The 22123-nt window shown below is 37.9% G+C and overlaps 1 protein-coding gene across 1 annotated transcript; it reads left to right on the top strand.

Moving 5' to 3' along the window:
- The first annotated feature begins 14 nt into the window (after window positions 1–14).
- On the top strand, window positions 15–21080 carry Lrpl (low density lipoprotein receptor-related protein-like protein). Its single transcript, XM_028322166.1, has 12 exons — window positions 15–23; window positions 8952–9243; window positions 9899–10488; window positions 12683–13038; window positions 14368–14601; window positions 14806–14994; window positions 15435–15641; window positions 17000–17213; window positions 17519–17749; window positions 18148–18335; window positions 18573–18795; window positions 20000–21080. The coding sequence occupies exons 1-12, from the start codon at window positions 15–17 to the stop codon at window positions 20105–20107; spliced, it is 2841 nt and encodes a 946-aa protein (XP_028177967.1). The 3' UTR covers window positions 20108–21080.
- Window positions 21081–22123: the final 1043 nt, after the last annotated feature.

The raw sequence follows: 22123 nt of genomic DNA on the forward strand, positions 1-22123 counted from the left end.
GCAGGTAAGCAATAATGTCACAGGTACGTCACTGTAACTGTGGCACACACAATTTTCGAAGTTAAGGTATGGAGATAAAGTACAAGTTACACTGTTAGAATTTATGGATTTAACTAAAAACTTGCGCACACGTCCACTCTAAACTGGTCCCGCGGACGTCTGGACGTCTGGTTCTTCTGGTAAATAATAAAAGTTATGCTCCTGTAATGAAGAACAAATAAGTTGATGATAATGATAACATATTATGTTATCATTATTTGTTATTTTAGTATATTATAGGTACTAGGACTGGCAAGTTTCATCAACCTCAAAACACTACATTTAAGAGTTAATTTCCTTAAAAAAACAGTTTAAGTAGTTGTTTTAATACACAAAGAATTTAAGCCCTTCCATCACCCTCACCGCGCCCGCGGCACTCGTTTTGAATCGAGGGTAGACTCAGTGGAGGGGCCAAAGCGCTGCCAAGTACCCCTATTGACTACGCAACAAAACGTCTAATAGTGCGCGTAGGGTATCACAAAGGACTCTGTAGAATAGACACACAAATATCTCCAAAGTTTTTATACCATACTAGCTAGCGGCCGCCCGCGACTTTGTAAGCGTAGATACCGTTTTACCTTCTTAGGGATAGAGTTTCGTAAAATCCGTTCTTAGTGAGCACCTTCTTTCTAAAAGGAATCCCAATGCAAAATTTGAGACTCCTAGCACTTGATTTCGTGATGAGTGAGTCAGTCAATCAGTGACCTTTCGCTTTTATATTTTTTGATAATACCAAAGATCTCACATTAATCTGTCGGTGAATGTAGGTTTTTGGTCTAAATTATAGACCTTACTTTGTCAAGTAAATTCTTGTTATTATTCCAAGCACTACATAAGTAGGTATGTATCTAAGTAGATAATTTTTAATTGTTAGCACTAGCCTTACATAACTTGACTTTTCGGAATGCTACAGAAAAGTCGCTATGTCTATATTCACGCACATACTTACACTAACTCAAAAAGTAATTTTGTGAATCAAATTACTAAAGTTTCATTCTTTAGTTAGACGTATTATATTATCTGTGGTTAGACTCAATTTTTATTCATTTATCGCACAAAATACGAAAAGAACTAAAGGAGCCCGGTTTTATTACTTCATTATTCCCATTCCGCTCACTCATTAATCAGCTGGCGCTTTCATTCTAAAATATTACTGGCTTTATCGCTACAGCATTGTTTAGGCAAAAAACCGTTTATTTTTCTTACAAGAATTCCGAAAAAACAACCTTAACACAACGAAATAACTCACAAATATTTATCCCTAACAGAAATTCCTTGGTTTTTACAGTAATTATTTCGAGCTCACACATTCCCGCTTTATTAACCTGTGCCAGGAAAAGTGCACCCTTATTCTGTGTACAGCAGAAATCTTTAGCAGTCGAAAGTTGAATTGAATTGAATTGAATGTTAATAGCAATGGGTCTTGCCAAACGCATAACCAATACGTTAAAAAGGCACGTCGAGCCAAAAAACGGTGGTAACTTCAACACGTATCTTCATTCTATACCGGTCGTTTTATACCAAACAAACCTATTTTCTTTCTTTTTCCTACATGGGTAAAAGGAGCATAATTTACGGAGATGATCTCTTTTCATTTACCAAAAAATATCCTCATAAAAACAATCATTTTTATTATGGTGACATCCACACCTTTATTAATTTGAAAAATCAAATTATATCCCGATCTAAAACCTGACAGTGCCATCTATGCTTTGAGCTTTAAGTTATCTTCTCGCATCACGGGTGTAGAAAATTCGGTGCTCACATCGATGTGTGTTATGCCGGTCACAGACCTAACGCATGGAACACTTTTTACAAAGATTAAAGGATTAAAAGACTGGATTTATTAGCAGTTTTTCCATTTAAAAAATCTAGCACTTTTGCAGACATTATTATCAAGTTCAAAGCGATTGCCATAACTGTTTAAGGTCCACAATAGGTGCCTTGGTGAAATAATAAACGCGAACAAAGCGCCACTTCCCGGTGGAACGCGGCCGGGCCTCGATTCCTGCGGAGCGTTGCATGCGGGAAAGTGCTCTATTAAGGTGTTGCTACGATACTTCCAAGTAGAGTCACTTGCCTGATACCGGGGAAAACAAGTTCTAATAACTTTTGTTGTGGAAGGAAAATCATAGCGTTTTCGGTATCTGAACATGGTTTGCACTTGCTTGACCCGCAGTCTCAACAACCCTAGAAATCATAAAGCCATGTATTTATTCATTAGGCAACATTTGTTGATAAACTGTTTATGACTAGTGTGAAACAAGTTTACCATAAACACAGGTTTCTGAAACTTGGCCGTCCACACTTGCTCTCCACTCATAGCGAGGAGCACGGCAACATGTATCATAAACAATGTTTCATCACCTATGTTTATGGACTGTTTATAAACTGTTTACAGAGATGATGAAACATTATGAAACATTGTTTATGAACAGTTAATAAACAGTGTTTATCAACGAATGTTGCCTAATGAATACATGGCTTAAGGTTTTGCAGTCGCTCTACCACTTTAAACAATGGATTATCAATCACCATGATGATGTTACGCTCGACATAATCTACGTTTAAATTCTTTATTCCTCGATGACAGTATATAGTAGGGAATTTAGTGCAAGAACCCCTCCACTTTGGTATAGAAGGCTCATTTTTACAACAGTGGTTCTTTGGGTGCTCCTGAGTGGATTTCCGTCGGTAGACATCGGGAGCCCCCCCTGTGGTAGCAGGGGGAGGGGGGGCAAGTTTCCTTCCGCCGCGCTTCACTTTAAGGCCCATATCTTCAAAACTATGGGTATTATGGCAAGTGTGGTATCATTTTCGGATAATTAAAGGATGGCGAATTCATTTCTAGAACAAACTTTTTGCCTTTTCATACAAAAAAATTGAAATATTGAGTAAAATTCACAAAAACCAAAAAGTATTTTTTTAAATAAACGTCGTTTACTTTTAAACCACTGGAGATAATCTAATAAAAAAAATATGACCTGAAAGCTACATTTATCAGGATTATAAGAATATAACATTGTATGGTACTTTTTTTGCAAAAAGTAGGTGAAAAAAATTTTTTCTTCAGGACACAGCGGGCGAATTTTATTGCGCATCGGAAAAAAATATTTATTTTATCCATGAATTCATGCTATTTGGTTCATAAGCAAGCAAGGATTATTATTTTAGAATTTATTTAGAGTTGCTGGCACATCAATCTACCATAATTTGTATTTTTTCGTCAATTGATTTTGAACTCTATGTGTGAGACATAAGGTTGAAAATAGCTTAAATACATTTTAATATTGAAAATATCATAAGAAGAAAGCACTATATAAAGAACTTTAATTTTATTTTTTTTATTAGATTATCTCCAGTGGTTTAAAAGTAAACGACGTTTATTTAAAAAAATACTTTTTGGTTTTTGTGAATTTTACTCAATATTTCAATTTTTTTGTATGAAAAGGCAAAAAGTTTGTTCTAGAAATGAATTCGCCATCCTTTAATTATCCGAAAATGATACCACACTTGCCATAATACCCATAGTTTTGAAGATATGGGCCTTAAAGTGAAGCGCGGCGGAAGGAAACTTGCCCCCCCTCCCCCTGCTACCACAGGGGGGGCTCCCGATGTCTACCGACGGAAATCCACTCAGGAGCACCCAAAGAACCACTGTTGCAAAAATGAGCCTTCTATACCAAAGTGGAGGGGTCTCCATACAAATCATTGCACTAAATTCCCTACTAATATGACTGCATAAAATTCGATTGTATCCCGTCAAAGATTATGATTAATCCGGCAAAATAAGCGCTAATCCGAGGCAAATCCACACTCTGTGATCGCTGCAGGGTCGCTAATCCACCGAGCGCGTCATTCATTAAAATGTGGCGCTGCCAGCTAGCGATAAAATGTCAATAACAAGCTCTTAAAAGGTTTATTAATTTCCAGCGAGCACACATGACACATTGTCGCTGTAATTTCAGGCTTAACTCTTCAGGGCAAGATTGGAAACAATTGTTAGCTCGATCTTTTCAACGATGATATTAATAAGTAACTTCAACCAACTACCATTTTCGACCTTTAAGCGAATGCCAATCCACTGCGGGACGTATACTTGCGCCAAAGAAACCACATAGAGCCCAATCGCGCGCATTTTCCATCAAGACACTTCCAGCTGGCTTCTTCCAGTCGTCGTTCCATCTTGTAGATATGGGAGACAAGGTCTCTATTATAGATGCTATAAGTTCACCTTTCATCAGTTCTCCGACAAGATCTAACTCACAATCAATGGCACAAAATTCTACTGATTTTTTTAGTTCATTTATTTATCACATAAGGTACAGGACAAAATACATTTATAAAGAGATGTCTTGTATACTATAATTATAACAGTAACCTTCTACCTCTAGCAGAAAAAATACTAAGGCCGTTTCAACGCAGCATAAATCAAACAAAGCCTGCCTCACCTCGCAGCGTCGCAAACAAATCTCGCGACCGCCAAGAGCAGCCCTTTGTCCTGAGATACCGGGAAACAAATGGACTGAGAACGGGTGTTACTCTTTTTAGGTAAACAAATGACGTAACAATATTTTCGGGCATTTTGCTGCCTTTGGATAATGTTAAAAAAATGATTTACCAATGCAGGTTCAAGGTATTGAGATTTTTCGCGATTGTGACACCTAAAATGACATAATTGGCGACATTAATAAAATAGAAGATCGACGGGCCAGCTAAACGAAAATAAATCATTATGAGTGTGATGATTTATGAATCTTACTAATCCCAACTAATATTATAAATGCGAAAGTAACTCTGTCTGTCTGTCTGTCTGTCTGTCTGTCTGTCTGTATGTCTGTTACGCTTTCCCGCTTAAACCTCGCAACCGATTTTGATGAAATTTGGCATAGAGATAGTTTGAGTCCCGAGAAAGAACATAGGATAGTTTTTATCCCGGTTTTTGAAACAGGGACGCGCGCGATAAAGTTTTTCTGTGACAGACAAAATACACACGCGGGCGAAGCCGCGGGCGGAAAGCTAGTATTACTATAAATGCGAAAGTTTGTATGGATGTCTGGATGTTTGTTACTCTTTCACACAAAAACTACTAAACGGATTTTGATGAAACTTTACAGTATTATTTTTTTATAACCCAGAATAACATATAGGCTATAATTTATGACGATCTGTGACAACCTAAATTTCACGCTGGTGAATCCGCGGGCAAAAGCTTGTGTTGTCATATAGCTAGAAATCATGGGGAGCCGACTAAGGCAAGAAAAAAATTACCATTTTCCATCAAAGTGGTCAAGTCAAGTTGATTAGATATTTGATGGAAAATGGTAATTTTTTTCTATTATATGCTCGTTAAAGTTACCCTTCAAAGTCACGACTCTCCATAAATATAAATTCCGTTGATAACATAATTAAATATCAGCTCGGATGGATATTCTTAGTTCACCGTTTCTCGCAGCCTTTTGATCGAATTAAGTCAACTACGTTAACATCATACGCTGCTCCACATATTGAATAAATCCAATAAACAAACTACAGCTAGAGGCAAACAGAAAAATTATGTGAAAATATTTTGGTCCTTTTTATTTTGTATGTAAACAGAATAAAAAGTAGTTAAGAGGAAAATAATGACCAATATTGTTAAGAATAAGAGTGGCTTGTAACAGTTCACTTTAAACGACAACTTTATCGAAGATTTGAATTGCCCACAGAAGTTCAGTGAAAAATATCAACTCCATGAAAAATGGCGACATCATTCTTCTCTACGTGACATAACTTTGAAAATATTTCTGTGACACGAAAATATTAGTGACAGAGGCATTTACTAAAGTCTTCTTCTTTATTTTTGGGGCTTAAATATTATTTACTCTAGTCTAGGTTAGTCCTATTAACATAAAAATATATACACGTAGTAATTACATACATACATAACTCTAAAGCTATAAACCTACGCTATTTGAAACGCATCTTGATATTACTCAAATAACTGTCCCCAGCTAAAATTCTGGTTCAAATTCTGGCTTCAAAAACTTTTCTTAATCAACGTACCACAGTTTTGGAGTTAACACGCTTGTGCAAATTACTCACAAGTGGAATTCCCAAACTAACGCGCTGTGGAGCTCTGTGCACACAGGCTGCACTTTCAACGTCGCACCAGAGGCTAATTTAATGAGATAGGCACGTTCAACGTTTAAGCTGGCTCTTTTGGAAATTATAGCAGCAATGTTGCTACACTGTGCAAGTTTACAGTCAGTGATAATAAAGTAACTAACACAGCTATTGCCAACAGAATGAAGTTCAGAAGCAAGATGCGTTCCAAACGCAGAAAACAAGTTACGTAAAATTATTGAAGATTCCAAACTTTTATAAACGTTCCCCATTAGAAGTCCTGTCGCTGCAGAAAGTCTGTCTGCACCGAAGAAAAACTAACTTCTAAAGTTTTCTAAAGTTGTGAAAGCTGTTAGCTGTTCAACACCTTTCATGTGAATTCTATTTCGAAAGGATTTGAAATGAAATACCTAACTTTGTTTTTAGAACTTCATTATTAGTTGATGTTCTCTTCATTAGCTGTATGTTTTAGTTCTTAAACTCTCGTTTTATAATCATTGTAGATACCAAGTTTTAATATAAACGTGCCATCTCCGTCCTAGCTGAAAAATATTTCCGTTCCGAGCAACTGAGTTTAAATTTCATTCTGCATTTTCAAATTCAAGTCGTAGATTGGGTGTCTAGACAGAATCTGCTATATGAGTACATTTCCGTAGAATAAATTGGAACGCCACGACGCGTCGCGCCGCGACACGTTTAAATTTCATCAGAGTCCCGCAAGGGACCGCCCTATGACCAAAATTGTATTTTCTGCGCGAATAGAGCGAGTGTAACGAGATGTCTCACAAGATTCTGATATGTTTTCTGTCGCCACGAGCATTTCTTTCTACTTGTTAGAAGTATGATGGTTTATTCTTTTTGCAATCAATCACTGATAATGTTTAAAAAATGGAACGACAGCGTAGATCAATCACAATGTTGAACCAAAGATGTTTAATCATGACGAAAAGCATCTGGATATTGAAATTTAACTTCCTCGATCAATTAATTATACCCATTGTTAAAAAGTTTATGTATTAAATACATTCATTACAAAGATTCAGTATTTGGCACGTACTCGTACACGAAATATTTACTTGTGTAAGTATACAACAAAAGTCACTTTTGACCCATTTCATGCAATTTCGTTTGAAATTCTCTTTGTGGCTCCAGATTTAGTCCCTGAAGGCTCCAGCCTTTATCGCCACTTTATCCCACAGACGCAGACCCTGTCCTCCGCTGCAATAGGCATCCATAAATTCTGTCAAACGCCTTATCCAATCCCCTTTCCGTTCGCATAAGAGCGATTTATGAAGATATACATAATTGAATTGCTGTGTTGGATATTTTATCATGAGATCAATAATCGCAATCATTTAAGAAATACTTGCCTATTGACTTATTTCAATCTATGTTGAATTTATAGTTTTTTTGATAAATAAGGTTTAGGTTAGGTTTTAGGTTAATAAAAACAACTTCCCTTCTTTGGGTAACTACTCAACAACCCTTCTTTGGGTAAAAATAGAAACTTTTAAGTGTAAGTAAAGTAGGTTTTTAGTAAAGATAGGTAAGGACTACACTTTAATATTTATGTCAACGTCTTCCAGCTAGATCTTTATTAGAGCGACTGCCTTAGTTATATCTATCACTGTATATACCTATATCAAAGGCAAGAAGGGCCAAACACGGACACAGAATCCCTTTTAGAGGATATTGTCGAGCATCAATACACGTTATAACGCCATAAAGCTTCAGGATTAGGCGAGGGGCTAATTCTGAAAAGCTGTAAATGTGCACCAAAATAATCACATTTACTTCGGATGTCGTCTCGGAGACATGTGGTAACTGGTAGTTACCATAATATCATATTTTATGGGATGATATAGTGGTGCTTTTGACATTTTCCTTTGATATAAGTAAGACTTCTATACTTGTTATCCTGCTACTATATTCTTAATATGCATGAAATAATAATTTTAAACGAATATGGTTTCCTCAGGAACCAATTAATTTGAGTCAATATCGTTTACTTTCAGGTCAGATTCTAGTCAAACGTAGGTTGAACCTTCACATTTTGGCGAGGGTTCAATGATGACTATTTAACGATATGAACGGACGTTAGTCAACCTTTAATCAAACATTTACGTTAACGTCTACGTGTTGACTATGATAGTTCTGCCTATTCGTTAATATTGTTTAAAATACTCGTATTTCTAAAGAAATACCAATGTACGGGTATCTATTTCTGATTTGTACGCTATTCAGCTATGTTACGACATTTTCGGTCAGTCGCTTCGGCACACATCAAATATATTCTTTCACGCTTCGCTGAGTCCGCCGTTCGTACATTCTAAAGGCGTCTCTTTCGCGTATTGTCGGGTATAGACAGCAAAATACACGTGAAATGTTACAGCTCTCAAGTCCGATACGTGTAGATACATTACAGTCAGGCACGAAAGCGTTGTTATTTGAAAAGGTATTGTATTGACTTAGGTTCCAAAAGTTTGTGCTCTTATATTTTTCACTGGCTGACTGTAACAAAATACAGGTCCTTGGTTTGAATTATCCAAGGTTTGTTTTCATGAAGACCACAAATATTTTCTTCATAGAATCTAGCCCGAAATATACTTTGGCAGTAATTATTAGTTTGCAGTCAGTTATACTTATAGATTTACTTCAATATACTGGGACTATAAAGTTCGATGCCAATGGTAGTCAAACTTGTTCGCGTGCAAGATTAAATTGGCACTGACAAAGTAACTGAAACTTTAAGTACCTACTCAATATTAAAATATTTATTACTGACCAATATTTATTTTTGTTCACAGGTACTCTTCGACAGTTTCACCCTCGGGCGCTTCACATCGTTCACCGAAGATGGCTGTCCGGACGGTTACATGCAAATCCAAGAGGCTAGCCGTCCCCAAGTCGGAGGCTCCTGGTGTGGCACCTCCTGGGGTCCCTCCATCTACTACAGCGAGACCAAATCCATCACCCTCATCATCAGACTCCTCCACCTCTCAAAAGACCAAAACAACTACAATTTCGACTTCAGGATGGCATACAAAGTTCTTCGAAGAGAATTTGCTACAGTACGGTACGGGGGCACGCCGCCATCAGGTATGTAAATCGTATAAAATGTAGCGAATGATTCCCTATTGGATTTTCCTCCGCATATTTTATGCGCCTTGTGCCAGGGACGTTTTTCATACAGATACCGTATCGGGATGTTTCATTTCATATTTTACGTTAAAGGTTTTACTTGCGTTGAAAATTATTCTGAGCACATAAATGTGACACATACGAGTAAAATACTAACCCCCTTACTAATAAAACTTACAAGCTCGTTGAACAGTGTTTTAAAGTGACGTTTACATTTCGTTTGTGAAAATGTCATTTTAAAACAGTGTTCAACAACTGTGTAACTTTTTATTAGTAAGGGGGTAAATATTGAAAGTGCAAAAAGCACTAACAGTCCTATTAAGTGGAAATGATTATCACGAAGTTTCTATCTAATAATGGAATTTTAGTTCTATTATATTATAATACATCCAATTCTGTAATGCACAGAGTATATATAATACGTTTAGCTAAATAATCATACATTATTCAGCATTAGTACTGTTATCATTTTAAACTGTAACATCGTAGCAATTTATCATCCAAAGTAAAGCAAAAACGGATCTAATTTATAAGCCTTTTATTCTCATGAAACGCCCTTGACACATCCCGCGAAGATTTATCGAGCATTACGTAATGACTGTATCTTTTGCAGAGCGCCCTTTCTTCAAGATGAGGCCGATACCTATCCCCTTGAACATATCACGCGAAGATACAAACGTGGCGAGGACAACAAAAACTGCCGAATATTACCTCGGGGATCTGATATCCGGGACTTATTGCTCGCGAATATTCAGCGACTGCGACCGTAAAAACTGTAGGTTACAGTCGCCAAATTTCCCGGGCGTTTACCCGAGGAATTTGACGTGCTACTACGCGGTTAGACAGCACGAAGTGCCACAAGGGAAGCATGCCTTGATTGTGGTGAAGCAGCCGAACGGGCAGCTAGTGTCGATCAGAAGCCAGAAAGCATTATACGCTGCACAGCAAGAGAGAGGGGGAAATAATGGTCGCGAATTAAAATTTTGGCAGCAATGCGACGAGGTACAAGACTACGTGACAGTCTACGACGGGTACACGACCAGGGATCCTGTCGTTTTAAGATTCTGCGGCGGTGGGGTGTCAGTGCCAGAAGCGATATCCAGTGGGCCGGAATTATTAGTAGAATTTACGACATCACCATTTGGAACCTTCCTGCAGCCAGCCACGTCGCAATCTCTCCACGGCTTCCAACTAGAAGTTGAGGTGAGATCGCTTCACGTTCATAACATTTCGTTTATCTGCATAATATCTCGTTTCTCGGATATAGGTAGGCTAATTTATGCAGTGCGAACTTTGTTGGCAAAGCGACGAAAAAGTTTTTCGGACCCTCATTAACAAACTGAAATGGTATTAAAGTAATTATAAAAAATTTTATTCGCCTAGGCGATTTTTTACATTCACTTAATTTCTGGAATTATGACACTGAAAGAAAAAGTTACAAGATTATAAAGGATGAAAGATTTGCCCTAAAAGAACTCCATCATTCAAAAAGTTCCAACCAAAAATAAACATGTCTCAAAGGTTCGCACAAAAGCATCGAAATAGAATCACAACACAACAAAGCGGCAGCTTCCTCTAACGGTAATATCCTCACAATGTCTCAATTTATTCCGAGGTAGTTGCTGGGAAAATTTATTATCATTAGAGAGGCCCGGGCGAACTTGCAACTCCTTTTATTGCGTCTTACTGCCGATGCGGAAATTTTCCCGTAAAACTCTTCGGCGACACGTTATTGTGTACCCGGGTTTATGGACAGTACTCGTGACTAAAAGTAATATTGTGAGCTCTACCCTCTTGACCTGTTCATGAAACTTTAATTACAACTTTAGTGTCATTGAAGTGTCTATTACAGATATTAGTTTCTTTGACTACTTCATTTCAAAGACCAATAAGATTTTAAAAGTTATCTCCAATTTTGTAACTCTTATGAGTCTTTATTGTAAAAGGTAATATCTGCTGTATGGATTCGCTAAAAGTTACTTATAGCTTGTAGTTAGTGTCAATCATAGAGCGGCTAACCGTGAGATGGACTTTCCTTCTTTATCATCGCAAGTTAAAGATTCATAATTTTAATAATAAATAAATACCTACTCTTAATTCTAAAAAACACAATTATTGTGTAGTAAAGAGGGGTTATCCAAAAAATTGGAGAACCGTCATTAAAAGAAGCCTCAAAAACAAAGAGGCAGATGGACACCCAAATGATCTTTTGTAAAATTTTTACGGAACCTTAAAAACTTCCTTAATTTGCCCAGCTTTTTTAATTAATCTAATTTCCATCTTCAAAGTCATACATAATTAGTTTGTAGTCGAGATCTATTCACAAAAAGCTTTTCATTATTCAAATTCTATTAACGTAAGAGAATTTATTGTACTTACTCTTTAGTTTTCATTAGATGTTCATTGACTTGAGTTACTTTCCAATTTCAGTTTAATTAATCACAACTAAGTAATTAATCTAAACAATTCTCGGATAATCTTTGAATCTGGTTATATTAGCCAAATGGAGTTTTAAGCCTCAATAGTTTTAGCCAAACGAAGTTTTAAGCCTTCAATACCTAAAAATTTCAAATTTTCTATTAAATTGACCAGCTTGATTTTAGAATTCTCTAATAGATTTGCATGTGGCCAAAATTGGGTTAATGGGTTCATATATCATTGCGGAGTGTTATTTAAAGTGTTTCGTTCGTGAACTATAATAAATCAAGCAGTGCCGCGAAGGCTTCGTTGGGCCCCTGCCAAATTATAATTAGTGCGATAGGCCCACACGCTTCGGCCATAATAGAGAGGATTCGAAACATTCATACACATTGGCCTAAGTAATAAGATTTGTATGGTCAAATTGTGAGGTCACATTATCTTATCTGACGTCATCTTTTGTTAATGTGATGGGGCATGTATTTCTTTATTTACCTTTCTACGGTTGAATTCCGTGCGTACGCTTGCCATTAATCTTTTATTAATTCTCTAACTCTCTTTGAAAATGTAGCATAAAATATGCTTTCGCTGCATTTTTGGTCGCAGAAAATTGGTCTATTTCCTAAATTAAAGTCATTTTCCGTTTCTAGTATGTCGTTAGCAAATGAAAATGGCCCAACTGAAACTAGTTCGCCAGCAAATATGCGACGCTTAGTTCAGCGTGAAATTTCCATGCAAATGTTTGAATCGCGACGCTGATTACTCACTAATCTACCAGATGTAACATGAACGGACATGTTAAACGATGAATCCATGATGATTAATTGAATTAAGCTGCCCAAAATGTTAATATTAGTTCCAAACCCGCGTACCTAATTTAATATCTTGATCAAAAACAATGGGATGTTATCGCACCTCCTTTCACCAGACTTGATTAACGATCTCCAGACCCAGTTATTGTATAATGAATCAATTTCAGGTCAGGTTCGTCGATCAACAGTCGCCTACATATGCGAAGAACAAAAGGGCCTGCGAGTTTTGGATCCGAGGGACGGGCAAGGGTGTGTTGGAGCACCCACAACATTCCCTGCCTCCGAACACGACGTGTCTTTACCATATGCAAGGGATAGATACTTCGGGGCCGTCGGGGAGGAACATAATATACAGAAGGCCCTCGTTCTCAGCGCCCAGGTTCAAAGTGTGGTTCTCTGTATTGAAATTTTATGTGACCAACGCTCTCAATCCGAATTTGCCTGAGGATGAGTATTGTGGCAGCCATTTGAATATATGGGACGGCCCGATGAGGATATCGCCAGGCTGCAGCGATATATTTTGGTGAGTTTATTTGTACTGCGCCATTTTTGCTGTTTTGTGAATATCCGCAGAATCGCTCCAAAGAAACGATAGCGGTATTGGAAACACGTTTTGATTTTATGTCAAATATTAGTGATTTTGTTGCAATACAAATGGGTAGCAAACTCTTGCTTACAATTCGCGGAATCAATTTACACTTTCTCATAATATTACCATTATTTCTTGTATTATAATAGCAGTATAGTATTTATTAATTGTTAAGTATTGCTATTGTTAGAAAAACATTATTTCTATGTTCTCGTGAAGGATACCACTTACATCATTGCCAACTATGCCATGCCATACCCTTGTTTACAATTAAAAGCGCTGTAACGAGCCCCGGCTAAGAATGTTAGGATCTCGTTAGTTGCTCTTGTCTAGCACTTCGTGAATAAATGAACGTGGCACAAGATATGGAGAACAGCCAGATAAGAGCATTAGGTAAGCTTAAAGTAAATGACATAAAAAAGTTGAAATTACAGTAATGCTAAAGAGTTGACAAAGTTGCCGTAGATGGTTGTAGCAATGAACAGTCCCCGAAGTTAAGGCATTACAATTAATTTATTAATCACCCGTTAGTAATGCATACCAATAAACTTATGCACATTAACATTCATCATTATAATGCCCATGCAGGCCAATGATAATTGATGGAAGCTGTAGGTGGCTGTAGGGTGCCACAATTTATATTTTACATAACAATTCTTACTTATTTGCAATCCATATAACAAGCTAAGCTTAGTTTGAGACTGAATAGCGCAGTGAATTGTCCAAGAAATTTATTTATCTAATGTTACTCCTAAAATGTCACGTCATGTGAAAATACGAGTTGAAGAGTTCAAAGTAAATTGCTTGTCCTATTTGGGCTGTACCTAGAAATGTATTTGTGGAATGTTGGAGGGAGATTCCGAATGTTTGTACGGGCATGGAAATTCATAGTAACTCGGCATTCCGTTTCAAATAAATATCATATCAAGGATAAAATCAGGCATTTCTAGGATTTTCATAAAATAATACGGCTCGTATTGTACTGTACATACCTACAGTTTTCTATTCTTAGAATTCATTTGTAATGAACAATGTGTTATTTGCCAATTTGATATCCGAAATCTCGTAATACTAAGATCAAAACAGTGTTTGCTCCTGACAGTAACTTCTGAGCAACCATTTCACTATAAGAATCAAAACTGTTATTCCTTTTAAGCTGTGAGTTTAAGTCTGTTACAGCAGGACTCATCATTTAAATAGTACGAGTATGAGTACCAAAATTTGCACCTTTGAAATGCATATGGATCTATTTGATTCTTTCAGTGACAAGGAAAGATCAGTACAAATGTCTCGAGCCACATCTCCCCAGTCTGTAATCGTCGGTCGCCCTCCCACCAACGCAACCCTCGTCGCGAGGTTCTGCAAAGAAAGGGCGCCCAGGACCTGCGAGCATGCCCTGCTGAGGAAGTCCAGGGCATGTGCCAGGACCGAAAGCTTCTTGTCAAAGGGAGACTCGCTGACGCTGGAACTGAAGTTGACTCAAGGAACCGCACTCAAGTAAGTTTGATTTGTTACTTACCCTTGTTTTTGCGATCCGAATGGAAGATCCCCAATTTGTGATCATCGGTCACCCTCCTACCAATGCGACTCTGATCGCGAGGTTCTGCAGAGAAACAGGGCCCCTAGGACCTGCTGTCATCTGTTTCCAAATTAACTAAGAAATATTAAGTAGTCGGTTCTGATTGTTCCTTCTCATTTCAGGCCAGTATTCTTCAAAGCCCTCTACGAGTTCGTGGATCTGCACCAAGATGGGGAGCCCTGGGGCAGAGGTCCGTGTTCCAGAAAGTTCTCGTCCAGATCGTTCCCAGAAGCCCCGTCTGATCCACCCATCACCTTCTCATCGCCAAGAGACGTTTTTCTGTATGGACGAGGTGGTGCAAGGAATATCAGGTGAACAAGAATTTGAAATCTGTCTTTTGAATTTGAAGAAATATGGGTTACCATTATGTACCATCTTCACTTTTATTTACTGTACTTTACATCTACATATCAATAAGATCGCATGTAACAACCACAAAAATAGGACTGTGAAGACAACTAAGTTCACTCTAATAATAGAGATAATAATAGAGTGGGCGCATACTCATGCGTTTTTAAAATTAAAAAAACCTGTCTTCATTTATCTTTTTCAGTTTCCAGCTACCCATAGGCACAAGACGACGGCACGTCAAGCATGAACTGCATCTATGTAGACATGTAGTTACTATGTACCTACAGCAAGTCTTATGTGCTGTTGACTCTACATAAGTCATATTGCTATAGTATTTAGATGTATGTAAGCCATAAAGATGTTCTTAACAGCGATTTAATTCTATAATTTCAATTTCCAGCTGTACATACCGCTTCGAAGCCAACACAGGCGAAGTGGTGCGCCTGCGCATTTGGGGCGTACGCAGCGGCGGCCGCCTCTGCCGGTCCGTTCACTCGGCGCATTCCCCGTGGTTCCGATGTGCCGGCGACCATACTGCTGCGGTCCGCGTCTTCGACAAGCCGTGGAAGAATAATGGCCCGGGTGTGCCTAGAGATTGCTTGTGCAGGTAAATACACCACTCTTAAGCGCATTGAGACAAAGCAGTGTTCAACGATAATAAATTATTTTATTCTATACTGGTCATCACAAAAATCGGCCCACCTACGTTTACAGGATAACTTTTTTAAAAAAATATAACCGACTTCAAATGCGTGAACACAAAAAAAAAACTAAAAATTAAAAAAAATGATAATACCTATTCAACAAAAATATAATCGTTCAAATTGGTTCATAATCGGCGGAGATATTGCGTATAAAAAAGTTCATCCCCAATTTTCCACCCTTGGGGGTGAAATATTTTCTTCAAATTCGCATGAAACCACCCTTTTGATAATACCTATTCAACAAAAAAATTATCGTTAAATTGGTTTATAATCGGCGGAGATATTGCGTATAAAAAAGTTCATCCCCAATTTTCCACCCTTGGGGGTTGTTTTTTTTATTATTAAATTTAAATGGGACCACCCTTGAGGTATTACCTATACGCCGAAAAAAGATTTGTTCAAATCGGTTCATAATTGACGGAGTTATCGCGTAACAAACATAGAAAAAAAAAAACATACGGGTCGAATTGAGAACCTCCTCCTTTTTTTGAAGTCGGTTGAAAACTCATTTCTACTGACACAATCATGGTGCCCCAACAATATTGGTGTTATTTAAAAGCCCAATAAATATCCTTAAAGAAAAACACATTTAATTTCTAGCGAAAAATTTGGCTCAAGCGTAACTACCTATTTTTTGAAGAAGTGACTCTGGATTCTTCTACAGACACATTTTTGGGGTAAAAACCTTTCCTTTAATGAAATGAAGTTTAGAACTAGCTTAACTACTAACTAGGCTTTTAAATGGTGCCAATTGGTGGGAAGTGGGGATGCGGACGTTTGAAAGTGCTTGTCGCGGGAGGGTCGATTTTGGTGATGACCAGTGTAGATTTCCCAGCACTCACATTGTGATGAGTTTAAGTTAGATATACACGGTCTAAAGTAGAGGCGACGTACCGGGAAACGCAGCGTGGGACGTCTACCCACAAGGTGGACCGACGACCTCATAAAGGTACTTAGAAGGAAGGCGTTGGATGCATGCAGGCCGCTACCAACCAGGCGATGTGGAAATCATAGGCCATGTTCAGCAGTGGACGTCCTGTGGCTGAAAATATGATGATGATTGTGATATCTATTGAAAGTGATCGTGATAGATCTGGGTTAACTTTTGCCTCCTAATTCTGAGTATCAGAGTTTCAAAATACCTAAGCTACGGCTTGCGATGACGAGTCATTACTCCTACTTTGTTACGGCACGCAAAAACATTGAACTGAACATTAAACTGTGAATTATTTTTAAAGAATTACATCTATCTTCTTTCCAGTGACACTGGAGAATACGAGTTCACCTCAACTGGAACAGTGGCGGAACTGAAGTTCGACGTCGTCAACATGTCTGCCACCGACGACTTTCGGTCGTTCGGCTTCGAAGCTTCTGTGGAATTCGTCAGGCTGGACACCATCTGTGATAGCACCCATAGGGTGTACGGCTCGAGCGGGGAACTGAGGCTGACCACCATGGCGCCTGTGTCAGATGCAGTGGTGAGTGTTACTGCATTTTTTTTTAAGATTATTAGTTATTTGTTGTTGCTCAAATTACTAATAGTCTCGTTAGCCCCTCGTACTAAGCTAAATAAATATGCTGTATAGTATAGTGAGCTCACCACAATAGTCGAGCGGTGGCGGGGATCGAACCCGCGTTCCCCGGATGAGTTGAGCATTGAATTCACACCTTAATGTTTTCATTACTTGTACTGCAGATGATATTGTAGCTGATAATGTTGTCTGATTTTGACATGTTAGGTATGACGAGGTAAATAATTTTAAGCAATTTTTATTCCCAGGATCGCTGCGAGCGTCGGCCGTGGCTGATCGATCCATCACCCGGCCACTACCTCTACCTCCAAATCCGGGGCAGAGTCATCAAGGAACCAGAGCTCGACAACTTCACCCTCATCAACAACATCACGGTGGCACCAGACCTGAGGCACTTGTGCAGGACGCAGAACAGAATAGCAGTGTACGCTGGAGGGTTGACGCCGGTTTTCATATGCCCTGATCCTCCGGATGATCAGGTATGTTTTCTCTAGCTTGATTGAACCTTGAACTTAAATACTATGAAACATATTATTTTTAGTTCTTTTCGTAGATTTAGACACAATGATAAACATCAACAATTTTCTTGCTGCAGTTTTTTAAAGAAATTTAATTTTGTCTACAGGCATGTGATGATCAATCGTTTTTTCTCCTACGAGTTGTTGTACGCATCATTTGCCATGTCAATTTTGATTCATACTCACGAAATATACTCAGCGGAGTTTGCTTTATTACCTTGTGATTTCATTAGCAACTTTTGATCCATACAATATCAACTCAAAATGTATGTCAGTAAACAAGTTATTGATGTCGTAATTAAAAGCCAAACCAAACCAAACCATCCTTTTCTCGCAGCTTAACTTTGTTTGTTCCTCAGAACGACGAGGTAGTGGAAGTGTTCTCGGACGGCTGGCTCAAAGAGGTGGACCCGTTGGCGCGGCATGTGATGGCGCCGCCACCGTCCCCGGATCGCTTCGACCTGGACTGGCCACGTTCGTTGGCGGTCGAGCTCATACCTTCCGACACTGGCGCCTATTACATCACGTGGCTGGAGCTTTCTAGAAGGTAATTGTACTTGATTACCATTAGTTAAGTATCACTAAACAAATCTTGTTTCCAAAAGATCCGTAATATATTCAATGTTTTCTTTACTCCGGCTCCGGGTCATCCATGAGCGTAGAATGCTCATTTGGGTCTACGTTTTTGATGTGATTGTTGAATTGACTACAGTACGCCAAGCCATGGGGCATCTTATTAATTTTTAATAGGTGTTATTTTACAAAATCATCATACTTTTTCCAGACACCCCAACCCCCGAGGCGGTGTTTTCGCACTTTCTGGTGAGTGCGAATACCGCTGCGCGTCTCTCGACGCGTGCATCTCTGCTGAGCTGTGGTGTGACGGCATAGCACAGTGTCCTCACGGGGAAGATGAGAGACTGGCGCAGTGCTCAGCGCTGCTAAGAGTACCCGCCCACTACGCCGCTGCGATGCTGGCGTTTACAATCCTCACGGCTTTCGCAGTGGTGAGTTACAACACTTAGTTTTACTGAACTATGAATCCATAGTCTCATTGTGTCCGTTTAGAAGAATGAGAGACTGGCACAGTGTTCAGCGCTGCTAAAAGTGCCGGTCTACTACACCTCTGCCATGCTGGCGTTTATTATCCTCACGTCGTTAGCTGTGGTGAGTCACAAACAAGTAACAATATTGGTGAGTTGCGGTATTACGGTATATCTCAGTGTCCTCGTAGAGAAGACGAGAGGCTGGCGCTATTCTAGAGTGCGCAGTGCTCAGTGCTGCTAAGAGTTCCTTAATTTGAAATCTATAGGACCTTGTAATGTTAAAAACAGCCTGTCTCTACTTTTTGGAAATATTTACGTCTACATAAAATAAGTAACATTATTCTGAATCAAATGTGGTAAATTCCTAACAATGCTTTATCATAATCATCACGCACGCAAAGAATTATGACGCCATTAATAATCTAAGCACGCACGCAGATCCTTTAAATAAGTAAATAGGCATTAAAGATTCTAGTTAGGTACACGCTTTAGTCACGCTCTAATTATAAAATTTTAATACGTTAGCAACAGCAATCTCTGATAACCTATTCATAATCAAGCATTCACATAAAATTGCGAGTAATTAACTGGTCATGAAAAACAATTAACATTGTATTTCAAGGTTACCGGAGACGAATGTGAAGTAGCAATTGATTTAACACAATTAACACTACGCACGCAGAAACAATAGAAATCAATTGACTCTAACGTTGTTGCAAGGATAACAGCATATTTTTTCGAATAATTGAGACTCTGTATAATCGCCACATGCTGTATTAATATTGTTTTAGGCAAAATATCCCAGCGGAGTCGGTATGATTCAAAATTCTAGCTAGTTCGATCCCCTTTTCCTCTGACAGCTGGACTATTGTGATGAACCCACTCCTTACCCACTCATAAGAATACCTAGAGGACCACATTGGTTAAATTTTAAACCATCATCATCATAATTTCAGCCATAGGACATCCTCTGCTGTACATGGCCTATGTACAGCCTCCTCAAATGATTTCCATACTGACTGGTTGGCAGCGGCCCACTTCCAGCGCCTTCCACCTTTATGAGGTCCTCGGTCCACATTGTGGGTAGACAGACATCCCACGAAGCGCTTTAAACAAAATTTTAATTTGGAAATTTAACCCAACATCTCATATTTTTAATGTACAGATTGCCGTGACGCGATCCTGCCGCCGCCGGCGCTCAGCGCTACAGCAGCGGCTGAAAAGTCTCTCCTCAGACACCGCCATCTTCGACGAGAAAGAAGTGATTTGCTGACCAAGCGAGGACTCCGTGCGATACGTCGAGATCGACCGCGTCACGACTGTGTGACCGCGCACGGAGTCTTGTTGCTTGATATTGAAATTGAATAAATATAACTGCACATCAAGGTGGCATCTTAATATCGTTGTAATAGGTGCTATTTTGCAACAATTTACAGTCTGATGTGCTGTTGTACTTGGTGGGCTAGTTCTAGTTGAGCTTAGGAATTGAATGATAAGACATAATTTTGTTGTGATGGAATCAAGCAAGTCATTGTGACGAGATGAAAATTATCGTTATGGTCGTGACACTCGAAAATATAAGATAAAATTGCCGTTTGTAAAATAAAATGTATAACGGACGCTGGAAAGTAACGCAAGATTTAAATAAATATTTAGCAAAAGCCTTGACCAAATATTGCCAACACAATATTCAAAAGAGCATCAAGGTATATATGGACTCAGATTTAAAATCAAAACTTGATTTAAGAGTTCGAGAGAAAATATTCAATAATGAAAATTTCCTAACTGAATAAGATCAACTTGGTGATTTTTTTAACCAAAGATCACATGGAAATGATCAACATACCTACTGATAAACATAATGTGTAAAAATTTAATTCCTGTAATGAGTATGAAGTCAATTGACGATTGTTTGAAGAGGTGTAATGAAGTGTTACTAAAGTTCACTCAAATGTACGAAATATGAGTATTACGGATATGAAAATCCTAGTAGAGATTCAATAACTGATATAGACTTTTCAATAAGTATAAATAATGTAAATAATATTATAATTGTGATTAAAGTAGAAGTTATAGCGTGGAGGTAATATATTTACGGACCAAGTGCAGTCGATCGGTGGCCAAATCTCAAAATAGACTTTCAATCTCAAATCTACATAAAGATCAAAATGTTTTGCCGATTTCAAAATTATGCTCAAATACGCAAGTCACCCAATTTTTAAGATAAAAGTTATACTAAAAATACTTACCAGAGATAAGATTATTATCAAACAGAATTTTAATGAGACTTGAGTTGAATGTTATTTCCTAATAAATCAATTTGCGAGATTTTCTATTTAATAGAATATTTCAATTTATCCTGATTACTTGAATAAAGAATAATTTATTATTATTATTTATTATTATAGCCAGCAAAATATTGTAGTTATAGATTCTATTCGCAATGAAGTTTCATTACGAATACATTAGACATACGAATAGTAACGAAGGAAATAAATCATGAGTGCGTTTGAAACCGTTTATTTTAAGTAAGAAGTTTAAAGAGAAATAAAATATTTACACAATTCAATAACTACCTGACGTTCGTAAACGATCTGACGAGTAAAAAAATTCAAAACAATGTAAAACGCACAATAATAGGGTACTACAATTTCATACATAGCTCATTTTGGGGGACAAAATTAATGTAATCTAGACTAGAAAATAGAATTATCAAGGTTTGTGTTAGGTAGCAAAATCAAATATAAATAAAATATAAGTGATAAAAATAAAATAAATCGGATGACTCATAATCGTTCTGGCAAATGGTTAAAGACACTTTATTTCTCATAAGAATACAATTGATTCACTTACTGAGAAACTAACATTTTAATACATTTTTTATAAGCGACACGAGCTTCGCTAAAAACAAAGAAATAATATCACTAAACTAATATTTCATAAAAGACGGTAGTCTAAAAAAACTCAACCAAACAGTCACAGCGCGGACCATTCCCTGCGAGTGTAGAAACTTGAACACGAATGCACGAAGCATTGAAAATGGATGCGGCATTGTTGGCATTATCACGGCAGAGTGAGACATGATTAAATTATTACATTTTTTTTTTAATATTTTATCAGCAACACCAATAAATTTGAATTAAAAACAGTTTTATATTAAATGAAATACAATTTATATGTGTATAACAGAAGAGTATGATTGGCCGATCGACTTGAGGCACAAATCGAGTAACATTTGATTGTGATTGGAAATGTAAATAATTAAGATTTTGTAGTGTCTCCTAATCAA

The sequence above is a fragment of the Ostrinia furnacalis genome, unplaced genomic scaffold (genome assembly GCF_004193835.3).
Source record: "Ostrinia furnacalis isolate ACB-3 unplaced genomic scaffold, ASM419383v2 OfSCF7604, whole genome shotgun sequence".
Taxonomy (NCBI): Eukaryota; Metazoa; Arthropoda; class Insecta; order Lepidoptera; family Crambidae; genus Ostrinia; species Ostrinia furnacalis.